The 22,410-nt window shown below is 38.0% G+C and overlaps 1 protein-coding gene across 1 annotated transcript in view; it reads left to right on the forward strand.

Moving 5' to 3' along the window:
• ANKRD42 (ankyrin repeat domain 42) overlaps positions 1–22,410 on the forward strand; it is a gene marked incomplete at its 5' end in the record, with an annotated part of 81,713 nt that overhangs the window by 5,539 nt on the left and 53,764 nt on the right. The window contains one exon of the mRNA XM_044668932.1: positions 6,785–6,892. Coding sequence (XP_044524867.1) covers positions 6,785–6,892 — 108 coding nt within the window. The remainder of the gene's footprint in view (positions 1–6,784; positions 6,893–22,410) is intronic.

Below are 22,410 nucleotides of genomic sequence, written 5' to 3' on the forward strand. Positions count from 1 at the left end.
TCCATGAGCAATTGATATTTTTCCAATTGTTTAGATCTGGTTTTATTTATGTGAACAGTGTTTTGTAGTTATGTTCATATAATTCCTGAATTTGTCTTGGCAAGTAGATTCCCAGGTATTTTATATTAACTAGAGTGATTTTATTTTATTTTATTTTATTTTGTTTATTTATTTTAAGCCCTTACCTTCCATCTTAGAAGCAATACTATGTATTGGTTCCAAGGTAGAAGAGTGGTAAGGGCTAGGCAATGGTGGGTTAAGTGACTTGCCCAGGGTCACACAGCTAGGAAGTGTCTGAGGCCAGATTTGAACCCAGGACCTTCTATCTCTGGGCCTGATTCTCAATCCACTGAGCCACCTGGCTGCCCCTCTAGAGTGATTTTAAATGGAGTTTCTCTTTCTAACTCTTGCTGCTAGATTTTGTTGTAAACATACAGGAATGCTGATGATTTATGTGGGTTTATTTTATACCCTGCAACTTTGTTAAAGTTATTGATTATTTCTACTAGCTTTTTATTTGCTTTTTTGGATTTTCTAGGTATACCATCGTTTCATTAGCAAAGAGTGATTAGTTTAGTTTCCTCATTGCCTACTTTGATCCCTTCAATTTCTTTTTCTTCTCTAATTGCTATTGCTTGCATTTCTAGTAAAATGTTAAATGGTAGCGGTGATAATGGGCATCCCTCTTTCACTCCTAATCTTATTGGGAAGGCATCTAACTTATCCCCATTGCAGATGACACTTTTGCTGATGGTTTTAAATAAATACTGTTTATTATTTTGAGGAAAGGCTGTTTTCAATAGTAATGGGTGCTGTATTTTGTCAAAGGCTTTTTCTGCATCTTTTGAGATAATCATGTGATTTCTATTAGTTTGGTTTTGATATGGTCAGTTATGCTTATGGTTTTCCTAATACTAAATCATTTTTGCATTCCTGGTATAAATCCCACCTGGTTATAGTAAATAATCCTTGTGCTAACTGCTGTACCTTTAAAGGCTATGTAGTATTTTATTTAATATTTTTGAATCTATGTTCATTAAGGATATTGGTCTATAATTTTCTTCTCTGTTTTTTGTCTTCCTGGCTTGGGAAGCAGTGCCATATTTGTATCATAAAAAGAATTTGGTAAGACTCAGGGATATAAATTGATACTACTTTTGCTGTATCCCCAAAATTTTGATGTGTTGTTTCCTCATTTTCATTCTCTTCAGTAAAATTAGTAAATGTTTCTATTATTTGTTCTTTAACTCACCAGTTTTGGAGAATCAGATTATTTAATTTCCAATTAATTTTTAATTTGCCTCTCCATGTGGCCTTGCTAATTATAATTTTTATCACATTATGATCTAAAAAAGTTGCCCCTTTACTAGTCCAGTTTTGATTTCTGTCCTTTTTAGATGCTCTGTAATAATCGCTTAGAAGGAGATTCAGAAGGCCCATGCTACTATGCTGCCATCTTGGCTCTGCCCCTCTTTCCCCATTTTAGAAGGACTAAATGTCAGATCTCAATAATTCAATACATGTGGTGGGTGATGGCAAAACCTTTCAGTTCCCAATTGGTCTCCTGATTCAGGATGGTAATGATAAGCCAGAGAAGCACCAAGAACATCAGGGCCATGCACAAAATGGGCACAGTCATAGATTCTTCATTATGAACCAAGTTTATCTGTAGTAAAATAAATAACGCATGATAAGTCTTCTGTATGTAACCAGCCCCAGGATCTAAGTTCATACTAAAGCTTTCCCTATACAACCACCCACTCAGTATTCCAACCCTTTGAACCCCATCAGAGGATGATACTGAATCTTTTCCCCTTTAGAGGCCTCTGCTTAAGTGTTTCTCTTTTCTTCTGCAGGGCTTGGATAAAGATTGTCCCTTACCTTCTTACAGACTCAGGACTACTTTTAAGTTGTTTGAGGAATATCCTTTCTCTCTATATTCATAGTCATATTTAGGCAGAGACAGTTTCACTTTCCTCATATTATTAGAAAGTAGGGCACTTTCTAAAAATTCCATCCCATCATGTCCCAGGTCTTCTTTGGGAAAACGTTGTTCAAACCATCTCTGGAAAAAGAGACATGCCAATTGGAGAGGAACTGAACTATTTCCTCAGGGTGTAAGGAAACCCCAAGGGAGCAGGATCACTGAGGTCCAAGTAACTCCATTCAGGAAGTGGAACAAGGAAGAACCTAACAAGGTTAGCTGGAACTACATCTGTATCACATAAATCTTTCTGGGGGCTATAACCAAGGAGTCACCGAACTGGAGAATTCTTCTTTCTTGGGTAGTGTCAATTTGTTGAGGACATGGCTTTTGGGAAGTAGGATAACTAATTATGATAGTCATAGGTCAAATGACAAAGCTGTCCCATTCAAAAGCCCATTCCGTAAAAGAGGTGGAAGGGGGGGGGGGTGCGAATCTTTTTAGGTGTGTAGTGCATGAGGCCCAAAAGGAACAGAGTTTGTGCCTTAGGGGCAGATTTGACCGGTATTAGCATGCTCCAACTTGAATTGGCATCATCTGCAGTAAGGACAAACCTCATGCTTGAGATTGGGAAAGGTATTAATGTAATAAAATGTATTAGCTGGAAGCAGGTCAGGGGTGCTTGTGATCAGGTCACACTGTTCTTTTAGAAGTGGGTATTCTAGCATGAGGAGAAGAGGTGAACCAAGTGGCTGCCTCATCCTTTGTTAGGAGGATCAGATGGTCCCGAACCCACCATGATGTGGCATTATGCTTTCTGGGTCCACCCTGGGTTGGGCCCACTCCCAACTTCTGCTGTTTTGGCAAGAACATCAACCTATTTCTACAGTTTTGCCAAGGGTGTATGATGTATCTGATGCCCCAACAATAACTATGATAGGCATCAGCAAAATTCTTCAGTTAGTCCTGACTTCAAAGGGAGAGAGCTTTTGGATCCCAGTTCTGTTCTTTTCAGTTTCCCAACTATGTGGCCACACCTGTAACTACTCCCCAGGAATTCTCATAGAGTAAAATCTGATCTTCTCCTTCCCTCAAGGGAAGCCAGCCTTCCTGGAGCAGCAGGATCTCTTGAGGGAGAGACAGGCAAGCCAAACCACCACCACATCTCCCCTCAGATCTAATGTCAGCTCAGCCTCTGAGCCCAAGATTCTTGGGAACTGCAGTTCTTCCAGCCCATTGTCTGCAGTCATTATGCAGTGGAGATGCATTGTGGCTACTGCTCCTGGAGATACTACAGCCACAGCTACTGAAGACCCAGACAAGAATGTTCTTGTCAGTGAGACCTTGGAACTTTCAAATGGTTCAAAATCAGAAACTAATATAGTTTTATTTGTGTAAATGTTACTAAAGTAGAGGCATTGCCATCTGCCTTGCTGCTGTACCCTAAGGACCATGGAACTTCTTCATCCGACTTGCTTCTGAAATCTTCCATACATGTTGTCTTCCCCATTAGAATGTGATATCTGTGAGGAAGGACCTTTTCTGTTTGTATCTCCAGGGCAGGGCTTTGCACAGAATAGTACTTAATAAATCATTCATTCAAGGTTCTCTCACATGCCAACTCTACAGCCTGCAGCTCAGTCCCCTCAGAAAAGCCCCTGTTACCAGATCACCGGGTACCAAAGGCCAGTTTTGTGTAACTCTCAGAATGGGTAGAGCTGAGAGCTCACCAGGTAGAATGGGGAAGAAAGGGGAGGGAAAGGGAGAAGAAAAGGGAACGAGCATTTATACAGCACCTATTGTGTACCAGAAACTGTGCTAAACACTTTATAAACTTATCTCATTTGATCCTTAGAACAACTCTAGGAGGTAGGTGCTATTATTATCCTCATTTTATAGTTGAGGAAACTGAGGCAAATCGATATTAAGTGATTTGCCCAGGATCATACGGCCACTAAGTATCAGAATCTGGATATGAACTCAAGTCTTGCTGACATCAGGCTTAGCACCCTGTCTGCTTTACCACCTAGCTGCATTGAAATGTCTTTCCTTAAGATATAGGCCTTCATAGAGAGCAGAGAAGCCAGAGTGCTTGGGGCTTGAACTATAGGCCTTAGCCTGGAAGAATTGTGATATATTTGGGGAGGGCATTAATATTCAAGGAGCCTAGACAGACTTGATCTTAAATGTACTATTTCCACTTGACCTTATTAGAGGGCTCATTTTGCTCACCATGCTCATGATGCACAACACTGGGTGAAGGTGATTATATAACCTTGTGTCATCTACTCAGTAGCATTTAGGGTCCAGGATCAAGAGAGCAAGTGTATTTCAAAAATAATATCATGACTAACTACTTTTGAAAGCTTGAGGTTCCTAGTAGTCATTTGGTCTGCTTGTCAAAGGCTCTATTCTTCCTCATGTTTGTGGAAGAGATCTCCAAAATTTATGCTTCACAGAACTGAATATAAATGATCAATGAAGTAGATTTCTAGGTAGCCTACTTAAATCTTCCAGGGCTTTAACCTGGTCAAGGCCGCATTGTAAAGAGGCAGACTTGTGGGTGACTTTTTAAACGGGGGCCATCAAACTATGTAGGTGGGGACAATGTGCATTGTTTAGAACTAGAAGAGCTTCAGGGCTTTCTTTTCATATTTTGGGGAAGCCATTTTCAGTAACTCATTCTGAGCACTATGTGGAATCATCTCGGTTCTTCCTATCCACTATATTTCTCCAAGACCTAACTGAACAGTTTTGGATTTGGATATTCTGGGATTAATTTCTTCCCCTCTGTCCCTCATATACACTTTCATCTAATCCAGGCCTAAGCTACTGTGGCCTCCTCTGGTCAGTCCAACATTATGTCATCAGGGTAATGGTGTACTTCAGGGACTTCAAGGAGTGAAGCCTCTTTTAGGTCTCTGCCCACAATTGACTGGCAATATGAGGTTCACTTCAGGTAGCTCTGGAGAAGTAAAGAGAAGGTTTACTGAACTCCTTTTGAGGTAAAAGTGAACTGGATCTGGCTAGTCTGTCACAGGAATAGAGAAAATAACCACTTGACAAGGTCCATACCACCCACCCTAGGCCTGGGATACCTACTCTACCATACTGATGGTCATGGATAGCTGGAGCAATGGGAATGATAAATTTGTTCAAGTCCCTGTAATCCACTGCCAGGTACCCTCTGCCTTCCTTGTCACCATATGGTGTTGTCATAAGGGTAGTTGGTATGGCAAAGTACTCTGGCCTTTTTCTTCTCCATCACTAAGAGGAAATATCTTTTCTTCTCTTCCCTCCAGCGACATATATTGTTTGAAACTGACTTCGTGAGCTAGATTAGACAACTTCAAGGGTTTACATTTGACCCTATCCAGAGTGACTGTGTAAAGTTTGCTGAAAGGACTCATACTGGTACTCCCCTTTAAGAACTAGCAGTGTGCTTTTCCACAGTACACTCTCTCTGACTAGCCACCACAGTTGTGACTACACCTGATGTCTCTCACTTTGCTTTCACCTGAGAGATCCAGCAGTATTTTTTTCTAAACCCTTTGGTCTTAGAATTGATATTATTGGTTCCAAGACAGAAGAGCAGTAAAGGCTAGGCAATTGGGGTTAAATGACTTACCTAGGGTTACACAGCTAGGAAAGGTTTGAGGCTAGATTTGAATCTAGGACCTCCCATCTCCAGGCCTTTCCAGCAGTACTTTTAAATGTATAAATTTTAGGTCAACCAATGAATCTAGAGATAGCAAGTATGGTGACTAGGGATGCATTTTATGTCAGCATAAAAAAAAGTGATAGTTATTTAGGCAACACAGCCTGAAGCCAAACAAGATTAAAATGTAATTGAGAAATATGAAAATGATAAAATGTAAGCAATGTTTTTCTGTGGCTTTCTAAGTCAATATGCAGCCTGCAGAGAACTGTAAGCATAGTTTAATGGCCTTTTTCTATTTTGAGTTTGACACCATCGATTTGGAGCAGTGATGGCAAAACTTAGAGAGAGAGAGAGAGAGAGAGAGAGAGAGAGTGAGTGAGTGCTGGGCCCTACCTCCACCTAGACCCCAGATTGAGTTCTGTGCCCCTCCCACACCAAGTGCCATGTCCCATCCCCTCACCCCTTGCCACTCCTTATTCCAGACAGGGGAGGGAGGAAGCACTCCCATTGGCTGTGGGAGAAGTGAGGAATGTCCTCAGGCACATGGAGAGGGGGAGGGGAACAGCTCTGCCCCAGTCCCTCTGGCTTCCAGTAATGAATTCTGGTGGGCAGGCATGCCCACAGAGAGGGCTCTGTGTGCCCTTTTTGGCATGTGTGCCATAGGTTTGCCATCACAGATTTAGAGCAACCAATTAACATCTGTGAAACTAAGTAAAATCCACAAATGACACATTTGATATATTTTAAGATTATTGAGTTGAAGTGCAGTCTCTCATTATGGCATGGAGGGTATTCTGGGTTCTAGAAGGTTATACCAGTGAAATGCATACTCTTGTAGGTTCTATGAGCTGGAAAGCCTTTACATACCAGCCTGGTAAGCTAACTGTATTTGTCACTTGTCAGGGTAACTAAGCTCTGAGACAGTTGGCTACAAAGGTTTTGGCCATGGTATCTCATGAAGATAATTGCAGTTTCTCTCATAGAGGAGTCCCATACAGATGACATTTCACATCTTTTAATGATTTGAAATAACATAAAAATCAAGGATTTATAGGCAGCATGAAAAATTTAGTGAATCCGTTAGTGAAGATATCTATGAAACTGTACCACGTGGTGAATCTTTGATAATTGTTACTAAGTTCTATTTGAATAATTTGTGTGACATAATTGCATTTTAACCTTTCATTCTCCTAATTTAGTGTCTTCATTGGTTGCTGTGGCATGGGGCTGATATAATGAGTGTAAGCCCAGGAGGTTGGACAGCAGCTCATATTGCTGCAATCAAGGGTCAAGATGCTTGTATGCAGGTAAAGAAAAATTCTTGTTAAATGGATTAAAAATATTAATGAACCTATTACTTGAGTGGAATCTAATTGTAATTTTTTTATTATTCTTATTTTATTCTAAAAGTAGTTCTTCTTGGGATTTCATTATTTAGGGTATAAAAATAAAAGGTAAATGAATGACTAAAAATAAATGTAAATGAAATAATTATTAGTTATAAACTGTTAGGTACTCTGCTTGCTGTGCTAACAAAGTATCTTCAGTTTATATCAGTGAAGTGAAGTTCATAAGTGAACTTCTCTTCAGGGCTAGGTGCAAGGATGCTAAGGAGATTCTTGTTATAAAAATAAAATATTTAGGGGCAGCTAGGTAGCTCAGTGGATTGAGAGCCAGGCCTAGAGACGGGAGGTCCTGGGTTCAAATCTGACCTCAGACACTTCCCAGCTGTGTGACCCTGGGCAAGTCACTTGACCCCCATTGCCTACCCTTACCAATCTTCCACCTACCTATAAGTCAATACACAGAAGTTAAGGGTTTAAAAAAAATAAAAATAAAATATTTATTGAAATTATAAGGATAAAAAAAGGATTTCTAACTTTAGGGGATTCTAATTCCACCCAAATAAATCTCCCTGGTTCTGCAAGGAACTGCTTCTCCTGTTTCACAGACTACACCAATCCTTCCTGACCTGACTAACCCAAATTTTTACTATTCTAAATAAACTAACACTATTATCCTTATAATTCTTAACTTCGCCTCCAAGTTATAAAAATAACAAAGGCTAGCTGGTTGAGTCTCAACAAGAACCAATAGGACTCTGAGCCTTAGCAGACTCAGAGTCCAACCCGAAGACCAGGTTTTTTGTTGGTCTTCTCAGAGTTAAAACAATCTATAAAAACAGCAATAGATAGCCATTAGTGTTTCCCAAGTTGGAAAAAGAAAATGCTTAGCTCAGGTCTTTCCCTCTTATCCTTCTACCTCTGACAGTGAGAAATAGAGAGACAAAGATGTTACCTCCTCCAAGCCCTCACAGAGACTTTCTGTGAGTGACTCTGCCAACTGCCAGAGATCAACCGTCACACCCAGAGAGAGTAACTGTCACAGAAAAAAACCCGTTAGACTTGAAACTGACACTGTCTCAGCTCTGTTTGAAACTTCAATTCTTTCTCAAGCCAACTTCTCTACTTCTTATCTCTAAACTAATATAACAAGACCTAATTTCTAATATCCTTATAACTTCCCCTCTTTGAGCATATGGAGAGATAAAAAATGTCTCCCATACGCTTGCTATTCTATGTAATTCTAAAGCTATGCCTAACCTTATTATTATATTTCCTAAAATATAGTTTTAATCTTACGTTTATCTTATCCTATTCTTACTGTTTGCTAACCTGTACTAGGGATATAAATCAAAGAAAAGAAAATTTCAATGAAAACAAATAATCAATAAAAACATACTTGCACAAATACAAGTGCAAAACATATAATTACAAAAATTCAAAATGCAAACTTTTGAAAAACTTTTGACACAATAAAATAGTTACAAAAACCAATTTAACTTAAGTTTTACAAAAAACTAAAGTCTACCTAAAATAATAACTATACAAAACTCATGCAAACTGAATCTTACAAATCCTATTTGAACAATACAAACGAAATTCTTTGCTATGCTAAGACCTTATCCTATCACTAATACAGAAAACCAAAACTAACTATGTTAAAACTCAAAATCAAAAGCACTGGTCACTGCCAGTGGCTAAGATCCAGTTTCATTTAGCCAATTAATATCCATTAACTTTTATAGAAGGATAGTCAGATATCTTTGCTGAGATAGAACAAGAACAGAAGTACAGATATTTCCCTCCAATATGTGGAAGCTCACCATCTCCTCTGACACCTCAGATCCAGGGGAGAGTGGGCTCAGATTTAATGCAGCTTCTATATCCCATTGGTACCCTACCCAGTTTACTTCCAGGTGTTGCACAGCCACTGGATGAGTCTCCTTTCAGCTTCTGCCTGACTTGGTTAGGTTTTTTAGTACTTTGCCCCTTCCATTCCTGGATCTCTGGTAGCTTACTGTGCTTACTTTTTGAAGCTTACAAGGCCATGGCCATTATCATTCTTCCTTCAACCGAAAGCAGGAAGGGACAGCGATATCAGGGGCACAAGTAACAGCAGGGATTTGCCTCCTTGACTTCCTGTTGACTGTGAGGGAGAGAGGGACCAGGCTGCTCCCAAGCCAGAAGGCCTCAGCAGTTCTTCTCCCTTCTTGAATACCAGTAGGACACAAAGAGCTACTACAAGGGATGAGGCTGGTGTGTGTACATTGGGAATACACGTCAGTTCTGGCTTTATTGCAAGTTTTTAGCAGACTGGAACCAGTTACAGAGGGGGCAGGGCACTTCCGTTATAGGTCATCAGGTTTTTCTGAAAGTGGAAAAGTTTTTTTCCTCAGTTTTTTCATTAGAAGATTGAATCAGTTAAGCATGCTCCCCCATTCTATCTCCTCCATCCCCAAAGAAAAAACAGTTAAGTAGCAGGGTGTTCACACAGGCTCAGATTTATTTCTGTTTGAATGGGTCTTAGGGCTGATTTCCTCATTGGTGGGGTAAAGTTCTAGCTAGGTGGCACAGTGGATCAAGAATTGGGCCTGAAGTCAGGAAGATGAGTTCAAATCTAGCCTCTGTGACCCTCAATTCCACATCCCTCAGTTTCCAGGGCTGTTGTTAGTGTGATCAAATGCAGTGATATTTGCAAAAAACTTAGCACAGAGGGGGCAGCTGGGTAGCTCAGTGGATTGAGAGTCAGGCCTAGAGACGGGAGGTCCTAGGTTCAAATCTGGCCTCAGACACTTCCCAGCTGTGTGACCCTGGGCAAGTCACTTGACCCCCATTGCCTACCCTTACCAATCTTCTGCCTTGGAGCCAATACACAATATTGACTCCAAGACGGAAGGTAAGGGTTTAAAAAAAAAAAAAAAAAAAAAAACTTAGCACAGTGCCTGGCACCTAGTAAGTGCTATATAAAAGTCTTTAGCTATTCCCTAAAATGTCTGGGAGAGGAGCGATTACAGAGTGCTCAGTTCTACCTATGTAAATTTAAATAAGTTAACCCCAACTACCTAGCCCTTACCATTTTTCCTTCCTTGGAAACAATATTTAGAACTGATTTTAAAACAAAAGGGAAGAGTTTAAAAAGAGGAAAAAAAGTGCCCAGCTAAATTTGCTCCACAGCAACAACTGCTGGTTAGTCTATTATTTTCGTTAAGGAATTTGTACCTCTTCAGCTAATATTTAGTGCTTATCTCCTATGTGAAAGGCATTGCACAGGCAGGTAGGTGGCTGGCACAGTGGATAGAATGCTAGACCTGGAATTGAGAGGACCCGAGTTCAAATCTGGCCTTAGACACTTCCTAGGAATGTAACTGTGGGCAAATTACTTAACCTGGTTTGCCCAGCCCTTGCCCTTTTGTCTCAGATAGAAGAGGTAAGGGTTGGAAAAGAAAGAAAGAAATGAAGAAAGAGAAAGAAAGAAAGAAAAAGGAAGAAAGACATTGTGCAAGGTTGTGGACAAGGTAATACAGTAATACTTTAGGAAGCTTATCATATTAACTAAGTGTGAAAATGTAGAGTATCCATTTATTCAACACATATCAGTTGATGCATGTATGACAAGTTAAGTAACTATACAAAGCAATACATTATTAAATGCAAATTGAACAAGTGGCATAGATACTCGATGCTGTTCACTTAAGTGATTCAGTTCAATAGGCTGTGTAAATGGAATTAGCTCATCCTCAGTCATCGTTTAAACTCTAGCCATCAGAAATAATGTCACCCCACCCAACTTTGAATTAAGTGGGGAGGGGAAGGTCTGTTACCCACACGTGATAGTAAGTAACAAATCAAAAACAAGGGGCTGCCCCCTGGGCAGTCCAAAACAGTGTTGAGGCTGCCATTTGTCCACTTGAAATTGAAGGTGGATGCAGGAAGTGACGAAAGATGCTGTCTCTTAAATATGATGGTAACTTCCTGTGGAGGAGTTGGTGCTTTGAACTTGGTGTTGAAGGATTCCTGGTGAGACCTCAGACTGCTTCCCTCTGAATTGTCACGGTGGGTAAGCTAGGCTGACTTCCTTTCTCCTCCTGTGGCGTTTCTGGAGGCTCCAGCCTTAGGGAGGCCTCTCTTGCCTCTCTTCTTAGAGGAGGCCTTGTGGCTAGAAGCCTTGTTAATTTAACCTCTGTGCTCCTTTGCTGGGGCCTCTAAATTCTTATCTGGTCCAGGCCAGAGTTTCTCTCTCTCAATTTCCCTACCTTTAACCTTCCTAATTATAAATAAACTTCCATAAAAGTCATCCTGACTTGGGTCTATTTTTAACTTGAAATTGAGTTAAATTTCTGGCAACCATACCTTAAATATCTAGTTTCCCCTTATACAAGGCTTGCCTATAATCCTAGAATTATTTTATTTAAATTTTTTAGGAAATGTTTAATTAATTAACTAATTAATTAAGAATAGTTTTCCATGGTTACAAGATTCATATTTTTTCTGCCCCTCCCCCTACTACCCTCCCATAGCAACACGCAGTTTTGTATTTAAAAACATGGTTTTTACATGTGTCATTGATCAAGATCTATTTCCATATTATTGATATTTGCACTAGGGTGCAAAGAGTCTACATCCCCAATCATATCCCCATCAACCCATGTGACCAAGCAGTTGTTTTTCTTCTGTATTTCTAGTCCCACTGTTCTTCAGAGTTTCAATTTTTTTTCCTATAAATTAGGAAAATGCTACTTGCCTTATCTATTTCTTTGGCTTGTTTGATGGGTCAGTGCTTTTTCAGTCTTACCGTAGTCTTGCAGAACTAAAGAAATGTGAGTTATTATTAATTACAATGAAAAATCACTTAAAATGTGAATGAGCAAGCATACCATAAACATACTATATTTCTATGTATCAGTTTTCTTGAGTTACTTTTCCCGAGTATAGTAATCAGTATTTTTTATATCTCTCTCATTTTATCCTAAAAATGAACATTATAAAATTCTATTTATTATTCTAACTTGTTGATACATTAATCTGTGATCACTGATGTGATATTCCTTCTAGTAGTATAGGTTGCAGCTCATTCTGTGTGACTCTTTTGCATTTCCTCTCATAAATGATTCATGGGGGAAGCAACCAGTATGAGTCAGTCTTTACTCCTTGGTATTAAAAGGATACAAAAATGCCTTTATTGTTACGCTACATGACTTTCCTTCCTTTTTTTAGTTACAAACTTTTTACAATCCTTTATATTGCTTGAGTATTTCTTGGTTGATAATGTGTGGTAACTTATTTGCACCAACCATTGCTCTTTGGGTGACCCAGAACTTAATCCAGAGGATTGTAGTGCTCCAAAACTCATAGTATTCTATGTATTCTAACAAGAATTTTAAATTATCTGATGAACCTCTGTTTTACCTTTCAAATACTCTTTACTATTGGGAATCTTTTAAGGTAATGAGTTCTTTATCATTGGAGGTGTTTGTTCAGGCAGAAGTTGGAGGATCACCCAATAAACGTTTCATAGAGAGTATTTCTCCTCAGATAGGTTAGAATAAATGCCATCTATGGGCCTTTCTAGCTCTAAGATTCTATGACTTTATGAGTTAGAAGTTAGAGTCTTTGTACAAGACAAGAAATGTTTAAGAAAAGTTCTCATTATATCGAGAATCAGAGTATCATAGAATGAGACTTGGAAGGAACTTTGGTGTCCATTTAATCCAACCCATATATGAAAACAATCCTAACTATAATAAATCTGACAAGTAGTTGTCTAGTCTTGAAGATTCCTGAGGAGATGGAACCCACCATGTTTCTAAGTAGTTTGGACATCTCTAATTGTTAGGAAATTCCCCCTGATTTTCTTCCTTTTTTTCCTTTTTCTTTCTTTCTTTCTTTCTTTCTTTCTTTCTTTCTTTCTTTCTTTCTTTCTTTCTTTCTTTTTTTTTTTTTAACCCTTAACTTCTGTGTATTGGCTCCTTGGTAGAAGAGTGGTAAGGGTGGGCAATGGGGGTCAAGTGACTTGCCCAGGGTCACACAGCTGGGAAGTGTCTGAGACCAGATTTGAACCTAGGACCTCCTGTCTCTAGGCCTGGCTCTCAATCCACTGAGCTACCCAGCTGCTCCCTTCCCCAATTTTGAGCTTGAATTTTCTTCTTTTTAACATCTATACGTTTCTCTATCTAGTTTTTCTCTCTGGGATCCAATGAAACAAGTCTAATTCCTTCTCCACTTGGCAGCCTTTCAAACACTTGAATACAGCTAAGATTTCTTCTTCTTGTCAGGCCTCTCCTCCTTTCCCTTGCCTGAACTTTCTTTTCTTGAGGATAATCAAATGTTCTTTATTGAAGTCCCCTATCACTATGATATCATGCCACTATGCCAGAGTTTTGATCTATTTCTGAAACTTCTCATTGATTTCCTCTTTCTGCCCAGATGATCTGTAGAATATTCTTTTTTTTAAAAACATTTATTAATATTTATTTTTTAGAAAAGTTAACATGGTTACATAATTCATGCTCTTACTTTCTTTCCCCTTCACCCCCTCCAACTTCCCCTTCCCCTCCATGGCAGATGTGTATTTCCACTGGTTTTAACATGTGTCATTGATCAAGACCTATTTCCAAATTGTTGATAGTTGCATTGGTGTGGTAGTTTCGAGTCTACATCCCCAATCATGTCCACCTCAACCCATGTATTCAAGCAGTTGTTTTTCTTCTGTTTCCACTCCTGTAGTTCTTCCTTTGAAGAAAGGGTAGTGTTCTTTTCCATAAGTCCCTCAGAATTATCCTGGGTCATTGCATTGCTGCTAGTACAGAAGTCCATTACATTCTATTTTAACACAGTGTATTGGTCTCTGTGTACAACATTCTTCTGGCTCTGCTCCTTTCACTCTGCATCAATTCCTGTGTAGCATATTCTTTTAACAAAATCATTTCTTTTCTGCCTCCTTTGCCTTCACCCATACTTCTTTACTTTTGATCTTCATTCATTCATTTCATAAAAAGAAATATACCTTCTTTTAAAAAAAAATCCTTACCTTCCATCTTAGAATCAATATTGTGTATTAGTTCCAAGGCAAAAGAGCAGGAAAGATTAGGCTGTTGGGGGGTAAAGTGTCTTGTCCGAGGCCACACAGCTGGGAAGTGAGTGAGACCAGATTTGAACTCCTGACTCTAGGCTTGGCTTTCAATCCCCTATATCACCTTGCTGCTTCCAAATATGCCTTTTTACTATGCTGTGCTATCTGTGCTCACAACAAAAGGGCAAATTTGACCTAATATACATCATTCAACCCAAGTCTTAGTGATGTGTATTGGGTCAAATTTGCCCTTTTGTATTAGGATCCCTGATTCCTTCTATTTGTTGCTTAAACTTTGAGAATTTGTATGTACATATATATATAGTTTACTCTTTCCCCTGCCTTTTTTAAGTTTAAATAATTTTGATTAGGTTTACAAGATCCTTAGTAAATATTTTTACCTATTAAGTATATTCCTTCTTTGGTCAGAAATTTGTCAATCTAGTATTGTAAGCTGTTGTCCATAAATTCATATCTCATTTTCAGATATTGTCTTCTTAGCTAGATGTTAATTTCCCAAATTAATTTTTTTTGCTTCTATATACCTTGTTTTCAGTGGACAAAAGTGAAGTAAGCACAACCTGTGTCTTCAGTTTCTTTTCCATATCTCCAAAATCATTGACTGTCTAGACACTGGATTGAATCCTTCTAAAAGAGATCTTTTTGTCTTCTACAAAGACCTATTTAAACAAGTTATTGATGCTAAAAATAAGAAATATATGGAGGAAAATTTATCAATACTGATTGTAAATTTAACTGAGGTAAATAAGTTGCCATAATGAGGAGACAAAAAAAGCCTGGAAACTAGTTGAGTAAACAAATATTTTGGCTTATTTGCTATTGGAAAGCAATGGCAATCAAGGGCAATACCAGTTTAGAATATAAATATATTCAAAAATCATATGTAGTAGGATAGTGGATAAAATGATGAGCAGTATATAAAAGGCTTGAGATGCAGCTAAGAAAATTCACCTGGAAGGCATTTGAGAATGAAACTATTAAGAGAATAAATAAACAAAAGATGGAAAAGATCTGCAAAGGTTTTTTATTTAAAAAAAAAAATCACAACTGAGGGTGGTAGAATCACCATTTTTGAATTCTCTAGCTTTATGTGCTTTTGGGAAGTGAAAGTGGCACTGAAGAAGACAAAGATAGGAAAAAGCAGCTGGATTAGATCAAGAATGCACAGAAGATGTCTGATGGAGATAACACTTTTTTGTCATTGAGGGATCTAAGGAAGTGTTCTGAAAAATATTTTTGTCTTTATTTAGTTGTGTCCAAAAGAATTGGAAATGAGAAGGTGCTAATCTATTGGGGAGTAGATATTAATACATATGCATATGATGGAATACTATTTTAAGAAAGAGTGAGGGGGGTTCAGAATTGGGGAGATTTACATAAACAGATGCAGAGTGCAGCAGTAACTGATGGCTTATTTATTGAAATAATACCTAATAAATTTACCCAAATAATTCCAAAATTTTACATCAAAATAATTTTTGGAAAATAATCTTTGCATACAACAAAAGCCATATTTAATCAAGATATTAGACGTTAAGAGGCATACTTTCACAAGTGATATTCTATATCTCTTCTTTATCATCACATAATTGACTGAAAGATGTAAAGAATTCACAAACTCAAAAAGGTGCCTCCCATCCATATGTAAAAATTATATAATATTCTTTAAAAAGCATACCTACAATGATAACCTTGTGCAATTACATGTTTCTTATTAATATCAAGGGAAACATAAGGCAAGGAAGTATGTGCTTACTAAAGGTGGTTGCTGCTGTCATGAAAGACATCCAATACTGAATCTGGGTCAAAGCATAATTCTACTTAGTGTAAAGATAGGATTAACTCTCCCCTTGCCTATTTTTAGCTAATTAAATCAAGGACTTAAAGTACTCCTACTTAACACTGAGTAAGAGAGTTCATAAGTCACTTACTAGAGTAAGCTCACACCTCCAAAGGTCACTGCCCCCTTCCTCTAACCCACTCTTGGTCAGTGCTAGGCAAATTGAAAGACTGTGATTTGTTCTCCTAAAGTGGGGGAGCTATAGAAAGTGAAGTTAAAAAAAAAAAACAACCAGCTTTAAAAAGGCCAGCTTGAGGATTCAGTCATTCACTCTGCATCAGGTGAGCTGGACTGGAGGAGGAGACTCCCTGGCTCCCTGGATCTTGTGTCAGCTTGCTGGTTGAGCGACTGAGATTCCTGCCTTGGCTCTGGAGGAGGCCATGTTGGTGGAAATCTGGCTGAAGATACCACTGAGGTCTGGTGTGGATTACCAAGCTCTGCCTGGGCTGAGCCAGATATCAGAGCAGCAGTTAGAGTGGTAGGCTAGATAGTCCTCTACCTTCTTCTTACATTTTCCACTTTCATTCTTTCCACCTTTTTGTAAATAAAACTGCTAAAAGTCATTTTGACTTAAGCTGTAGTATTTTAAAATTGGCAATACTTTGGACATAAAACCTAAATTTAAACTCTTACAATAGTGAGGTCTTCCATATGGTTCTTTTTAGGAATGATATCATCCTGGTTTTAGTAAACCCCAAAGTATTACAGAACCTCTTAAATGAGAACTGTAATCACTCAAAAAGTTCATTCTACTCATCCTTAGAGGAAAATCAAATAGATGAAGAATATTTGTTGCTTAAACTATAATATGCAGTTAAATGTACACCCTACTGAGCTCATTCATCAATATGTATATCTTGTGCAGACACTACCAATGGACAATGAATTTGGTCTCAGAATTTGACAGGAGGAAGAGAGTTTAACTCCATTGCTTTTGAGAAATTGCAAAGTTCTTTTAATGAAACCAAGCTTCTCCTAAAAGCAAAAGTATGTCTTTTTAATACCAATATTCTTTTGTTGTATGGATTTGAATCATGAAACACTACAGTCTCCAAAGAACTGAAATTGAGTTATCACTCTGCAATCCAGAGGCAAATGGTAGATTTTGTCAGGGTACAACTCATTACAAGTGAGGATCTACAAAGGAAAAATATTGTGGGATATCATCAAGCAAATGTGTGAGTAAAAAAGAATATGTCTTGGTGACATAACTAGCATGAGGGATAAGTGATGCTCTTTTAAATTCCTCAATGAATCAAGAGAGCTCAAGGAAGGACCACTTAACCCACAGTATATTGGGTAAACTCCTTGTGCAAATTTAGTAGAGAGCATGGACACCAGTTGCATAGGATGGGCAGATGTGGCTTAGTTTTGATTTACTTTCTTGGAGAGAATACCACATTGAAGAGATCACAGATCCATTTGAATTGAATTATTTGATTGCCAACAAAGGCTAAAAGAGAAAGTACTAACCTAAAAATAATCCTAAAGGAACAACTTGTGAAAGGAAGATGAGACTACTAAAAAGAGGGAGAGTGCTTGCTAGAGAATAATAAGACATGTCTGAAAATAGCCTAGGAAGAAGATATAGAGGAAAACGTGAAAAGTGATAGGCTTTCAGAATCTCACAATTGGAAAGGACCTTAGAGGCCATCTAATTTATAGTGGATAAGAGTCTCCTCCACAAATCTGACTATCAAATGGTTAAGTGACATTTGCTTGCAGTCCTCTAACAGAGAGAAAAGCACTACTTTTTGAGGTAGCCTGTGTCACTTTTTAAAAAATGAAAAAATTAATTAATTAGGAATATTTTTCCACGGTTACATGATCCATGTTCCCCTTCCTTCCCCCTTCCTCCCCCCCCCGCCTCGTCTTCCCTCCCCATTCCCAGAGCTGACAAGGAATTCCACTGGGTTATACATGTATTATTGCTCAAAACCTATTTCCATATTATTCATATTTGTAATAGAGTGATCTTTTAAAACCAAACCCCCCATTCATATCCTCACTGAACCATGTGATCAATCATATGTTTTTCTTCTGTGTATCTACTCCCACAATTCTTTCTCTGGATGTGGATAGTGTTCTTTCTCATAAGTCCCTCAGAATTGTTCTGGATCATTGCATTGATATTAGTAGCAGTGTTGATTACGTTTGCTTGTCCCAATTGTTTCAATTACTATGTATAATGTTCTCTTTGTTCTGCTCATTTCACTCTGCATCAATTCCTGGAAGTCTTTCCAGTTCATATAGAAATCCTCCAGTTCATCATTCCTTTGAGCACAATAGTATTCCATCATCATCAGATACCACAATTTGTTCAGCCATTCCCCAATTGATGGCCACCCCATCATTTTCCAGTTTTTTGCCATCACAAAGAGCATAGCTATGAATATTTTTGAACAACTCTTTTTTTATTATCTCTTTGGAGTACAAACTTAGTAGTGGTATTGCTGGATCAAAGGGCATACATTCTTTTAAAGCAACTTGGGCATAATCCCAAATTGCCTTACACAATGGTTGGATCAATTCACAACTCTACCAGCAATGCATTAGTGTCCTAATTTTGCATTGTCATATTGGCCAATATGTTAGGTGTGATGTGGTACCTAAGAGTTGTTTTTATTTGCATTTCTCTAATCAGGAGGGATTTAGAACATTTTTTCATGTGATTATTAATAGTTTTGATTTCATCTGAAAACTGTCTATTCATGTCCGTTGACCATTTGTCAATTGAGGAATGACTTGATTTCTTGTACATTTGACTTAGTTCCTTATAAATTTGAGAAATTAGACCTTTGTTAGAGATTTTTGTTATAACAGAAATTTTCCCAATGTGTTGCTTCCCTTCTAATTTTGGTTGCATTGGTTTTGTTTGTACAAAACCTTTTTAATTTAATATATTCAAAATTATTCATTTTATATTTTGTAATGTTCATTATCTCTTGCTTGGTCTTAAATTACTTCCTTTTTCATAGATCCGACAGGTATACTATTCTATGTTCATCTAACTTATTTATGATTTTACTCTTTATATTTAAGTCATTTACCCACTGAGTTAATCTTGGTATAGGGTGTCAGATATTGAGCTAAACCTCATTTTTCCCATACTATTTTCCAATTTTCCCAGCAACTTTTGTCAAATAGTAGGTTTTTGCCAAAAGCTGGGATCTTTGGGTTTATCAAACACTAGCTTGCTGAGGTCATTTACCCCAAGTCTATTCCACTGATCCACCCTTCTCTCTCTTAGCCAGTACCATATTGTTTTTTTTTTTTAAACCCTTGTACTTCAGTGTATTGTCTCATAGGTGGAAGATTGGTAAGGGTGGGCAATGGGGGTCAAGTGACTTGCCCAGGGTCACACAGCTGGGAAGTGGCTGAGGCTGGCTTTTGAACCTAGGACCTCCTGTCTCTAGGCCTGACTCTCAATCCACTGAGCTACTCAGCCGCCCCTCCTTCACATTTTTTTCATTAGTTCCCTTGATAGTCTTGACTTTTTGTTTTTCCAAATCAATTTTGTTATAATTTTTTCTGATACTATAAAAACCTGTCACTTTTAGATGGCTTAAATTGCTAGACGTTTTTCCCTTTGTATCAAGCTTAAATTTATCTCTCTGAAACTTTGACTTGTTGCTCATACTTCTGCCCTCTCAAATCAAGCAAAACAATCTAATCCCTCTTCCATGTGATAGCTTTGGGCAACTTAGGTGGCATAATGGGTAGAGCCCTGAACTTGGGGACAAGAAGACCTGACCATTCACACTAACTAGTTTTGTGACTGTGTGTAAATCACTTAATTTCTCCATGAATAAAAAAAGTTAGCAGACAATTGTAAAATTCATTGCTTCTAAGGTCCCTTCCAGCTCTAAATCTATGATACTTTTAAATATTAAAAAAATAATCTTCATCCCTATCTTCTTGCACCTCTCCTACCAAGTCTTTTTTTCCTCTAGGCTCAACATGTCCAATTTCTTCAACCACTTATTTTTGTTATTAAATAATGTTTTTTTAATTAAAATATTTTTTCCTTTATTTTATTACAGTAACAAATTTACCCATTAGTTTTCCAAGGTTACACGATTCATGTTGTCTCCCTTCCCTTTTCCCTCCCCTCTCCTGGAGTTGATGATGAATAACATATTTTTGAAGTGACCATTTGGTCCCTAACTTTATTGTTCTTGAGGTATTATAGAGGAGACAGATGTGACAGTAGAACAAAGACAGTAGAACAAAGTAGAACAAAAGGAAAAAGCTGTTAGATTGGGCCAAGTTTATATAAAGGAGACATATACTAGAGATTAAATAATTGTGAAAGCATTGAATAACATATATAATCTACATATATATTCAAATATAAGGGATCTGAAGAAGGGAAAGATATCCAAAAAAGGAAAAAAATCTTGTACTATTATTACTATCAAAACAGGCAACAGCTGAATAAACATCAATAATTACTGATCTATTTTCTTACACTCCCATCTGTATAAAATCTTTATGAAGATTATCTATACATGAATTTAGCATCTCAATGAGAATATTAGTAGGGAACAAGTAGGCTTTCACAAGAGATAGTCAACCATGGACCACATTTTTTGCCATCTTACTGCTGACTAAAAGAGGAAAAGAATGAATGAATAAATGGGAAAATATTTATTAAAAGCTTATTATGTGTAAAAGACTATGCTAAAGACATAAATATAAAATAAAGTAATTCCTCCTCTCAAGTTGTTCCCATTCTAGGAGGAACAACAAATATCATTGGATCAATGACTCATTCAGTCAATATTTATTAAGCACTTACTATGTGCCAGGCACTGTGCTAAGTACTGAGGCTGCAAAATGAGGCAAAAGACAGTCCCTACCCTCAGTGAGCTTACAATATAATGGGAAAGACAGCATACAAACAAATATATACAAAGCAAGTTATATACAGGATAAATAGTATGTAAATAGGGTAAATAGGAAATAACAGACTGGTCTAAAATTAAGTGGGGTTGGGGAAGGCTTCCAGTGCAAGATGGGATTTTAGTTGGGACTTAAAGGAAACCAGGGAAATCAGGAAGCAGAGCTGAAAAGGAAAAGGCCTTGTGGTCCGTAAGTTGCAATGTTAAAGCCTTATATATATATATATATATATATATATATCTGGGACAGATAGTACAGATAAATAGTGATCTGGGTCCAAAGTTTAATGGAAAAAAGAAGCAAGGAAAAACAATCACCTCTCAGAATTATGTATAGGAGAATAGTTCATGACCAAACAAGGGATTGAAAGAATCACATAAGATAAAATGGGCAATTTTAGTTAAGTAAAATTAAAAGGATTTTTCATAACTCAAACTAACTTACTTTAACCTGGAAGGATGGAGCAGCTGGGTGGCTCAGTGGAATGAGAGCCAGGCCTAGAGATGGGAGGTCCTGGGTTCTAATGTGACCTCAGACACTTCCAAGCCATGTGACCCTGGGCAAATTTCTTAATCCCCACTTGCCTGACCCTCACCATTCTTCTGGCTTGGAACTGTAAGGGTTAAAATTAATGGTTTGATAAATATTTATGAGTTAAAAGGAGTTTGGTGTGGTCAGCGTTTATAAAATATTAACTCTTAAATCAGAGTCTATTAGCAGCTCTTAATTTAATTTAATAGAGATATAGTAAAAGAGAGAGATGTGTAGGGAAGAAGTAGAAAAATACTGTCTAGTTAGATACCCTTTAATTGCTGTCTGAAGAAGTCCAACTCACCACCTGGCAAGGGCTTCCTCAAGTCCCCATCTCCATGTGGATAGTCTCTTTAGCCAGAAGTCCCAGTGGTGTCTACAGCAAGGGTTCCACCAACGCAAGCCTCTTCCTTCTGCTCCAGTCACTACCTCAGCAAGCAAGCCTCTCCAGAGCAGAAAGTTTCAGTCCAGGATGAGTCCAGGAAAAGGTAACTGCCTCCAAGAATCTCCCTTCTGCTCAGCTCACCAACACAGAATAAATCCAGGAAAAAGAGAGCTCCAGACTGTGTTCCGTCTTGCCTTTTACCACATCACTTCCTGTCTCTCCACCTCATCACAGGAACCAATCAAAGCCTTTCAATTTGCCTAACACTGGGGACTGGGGGTGGGGACAGTGCTTGTGGCCTTTGGAGGTGTGAGCTTTCTCTAGTAAGTGATTTGGGAACTCTCTTACTTAGTGATTTGCCAAGTGCTAAGTAGGGGCACTTCAAATTTTTGATTTGATTAAATTAAAGGTTACTGATTGATTACATTAAAAATAAACTAAGAGAGTCTAATTCTCTCTTCATAGAACCAATTCTGAGACAGACAGACAGACAGAGACAGAGAGGCAGGTTCCGCAGTCTGAGGTCCTAGAAACAGTGGGCATCGATGCCTAGGTTTACTCAGATTTTATAGGGATTCAACACAATGCTATTTCTACTTTCCCATCCTTTGTGTTCTCCTTCTTCTATCTTCCTTCCTGTCCAAGGATTTACCAGATTGCAACAATTCTTTTTGTATTTGCATTTTTTCTAGTTGAGTCAGGGTTTTAGGTCTATTTAAAGTTTATCAGAT

This window comes from Gracilinanus agilis, chromosome 3 (genome assembly GCF_016433145.1).
Source record: "Gracilinanus agilis isolate LMUSP501 chromosome 3, AgileGrace, whole genome shotgun sequence".
Taxonomy (NCBI): Eukaryota; Metazoa; Chordata; class Mammalia; order Didelphimorphia; family Didelphidae; genus Gracilinanus; species Gracilinanus agilis.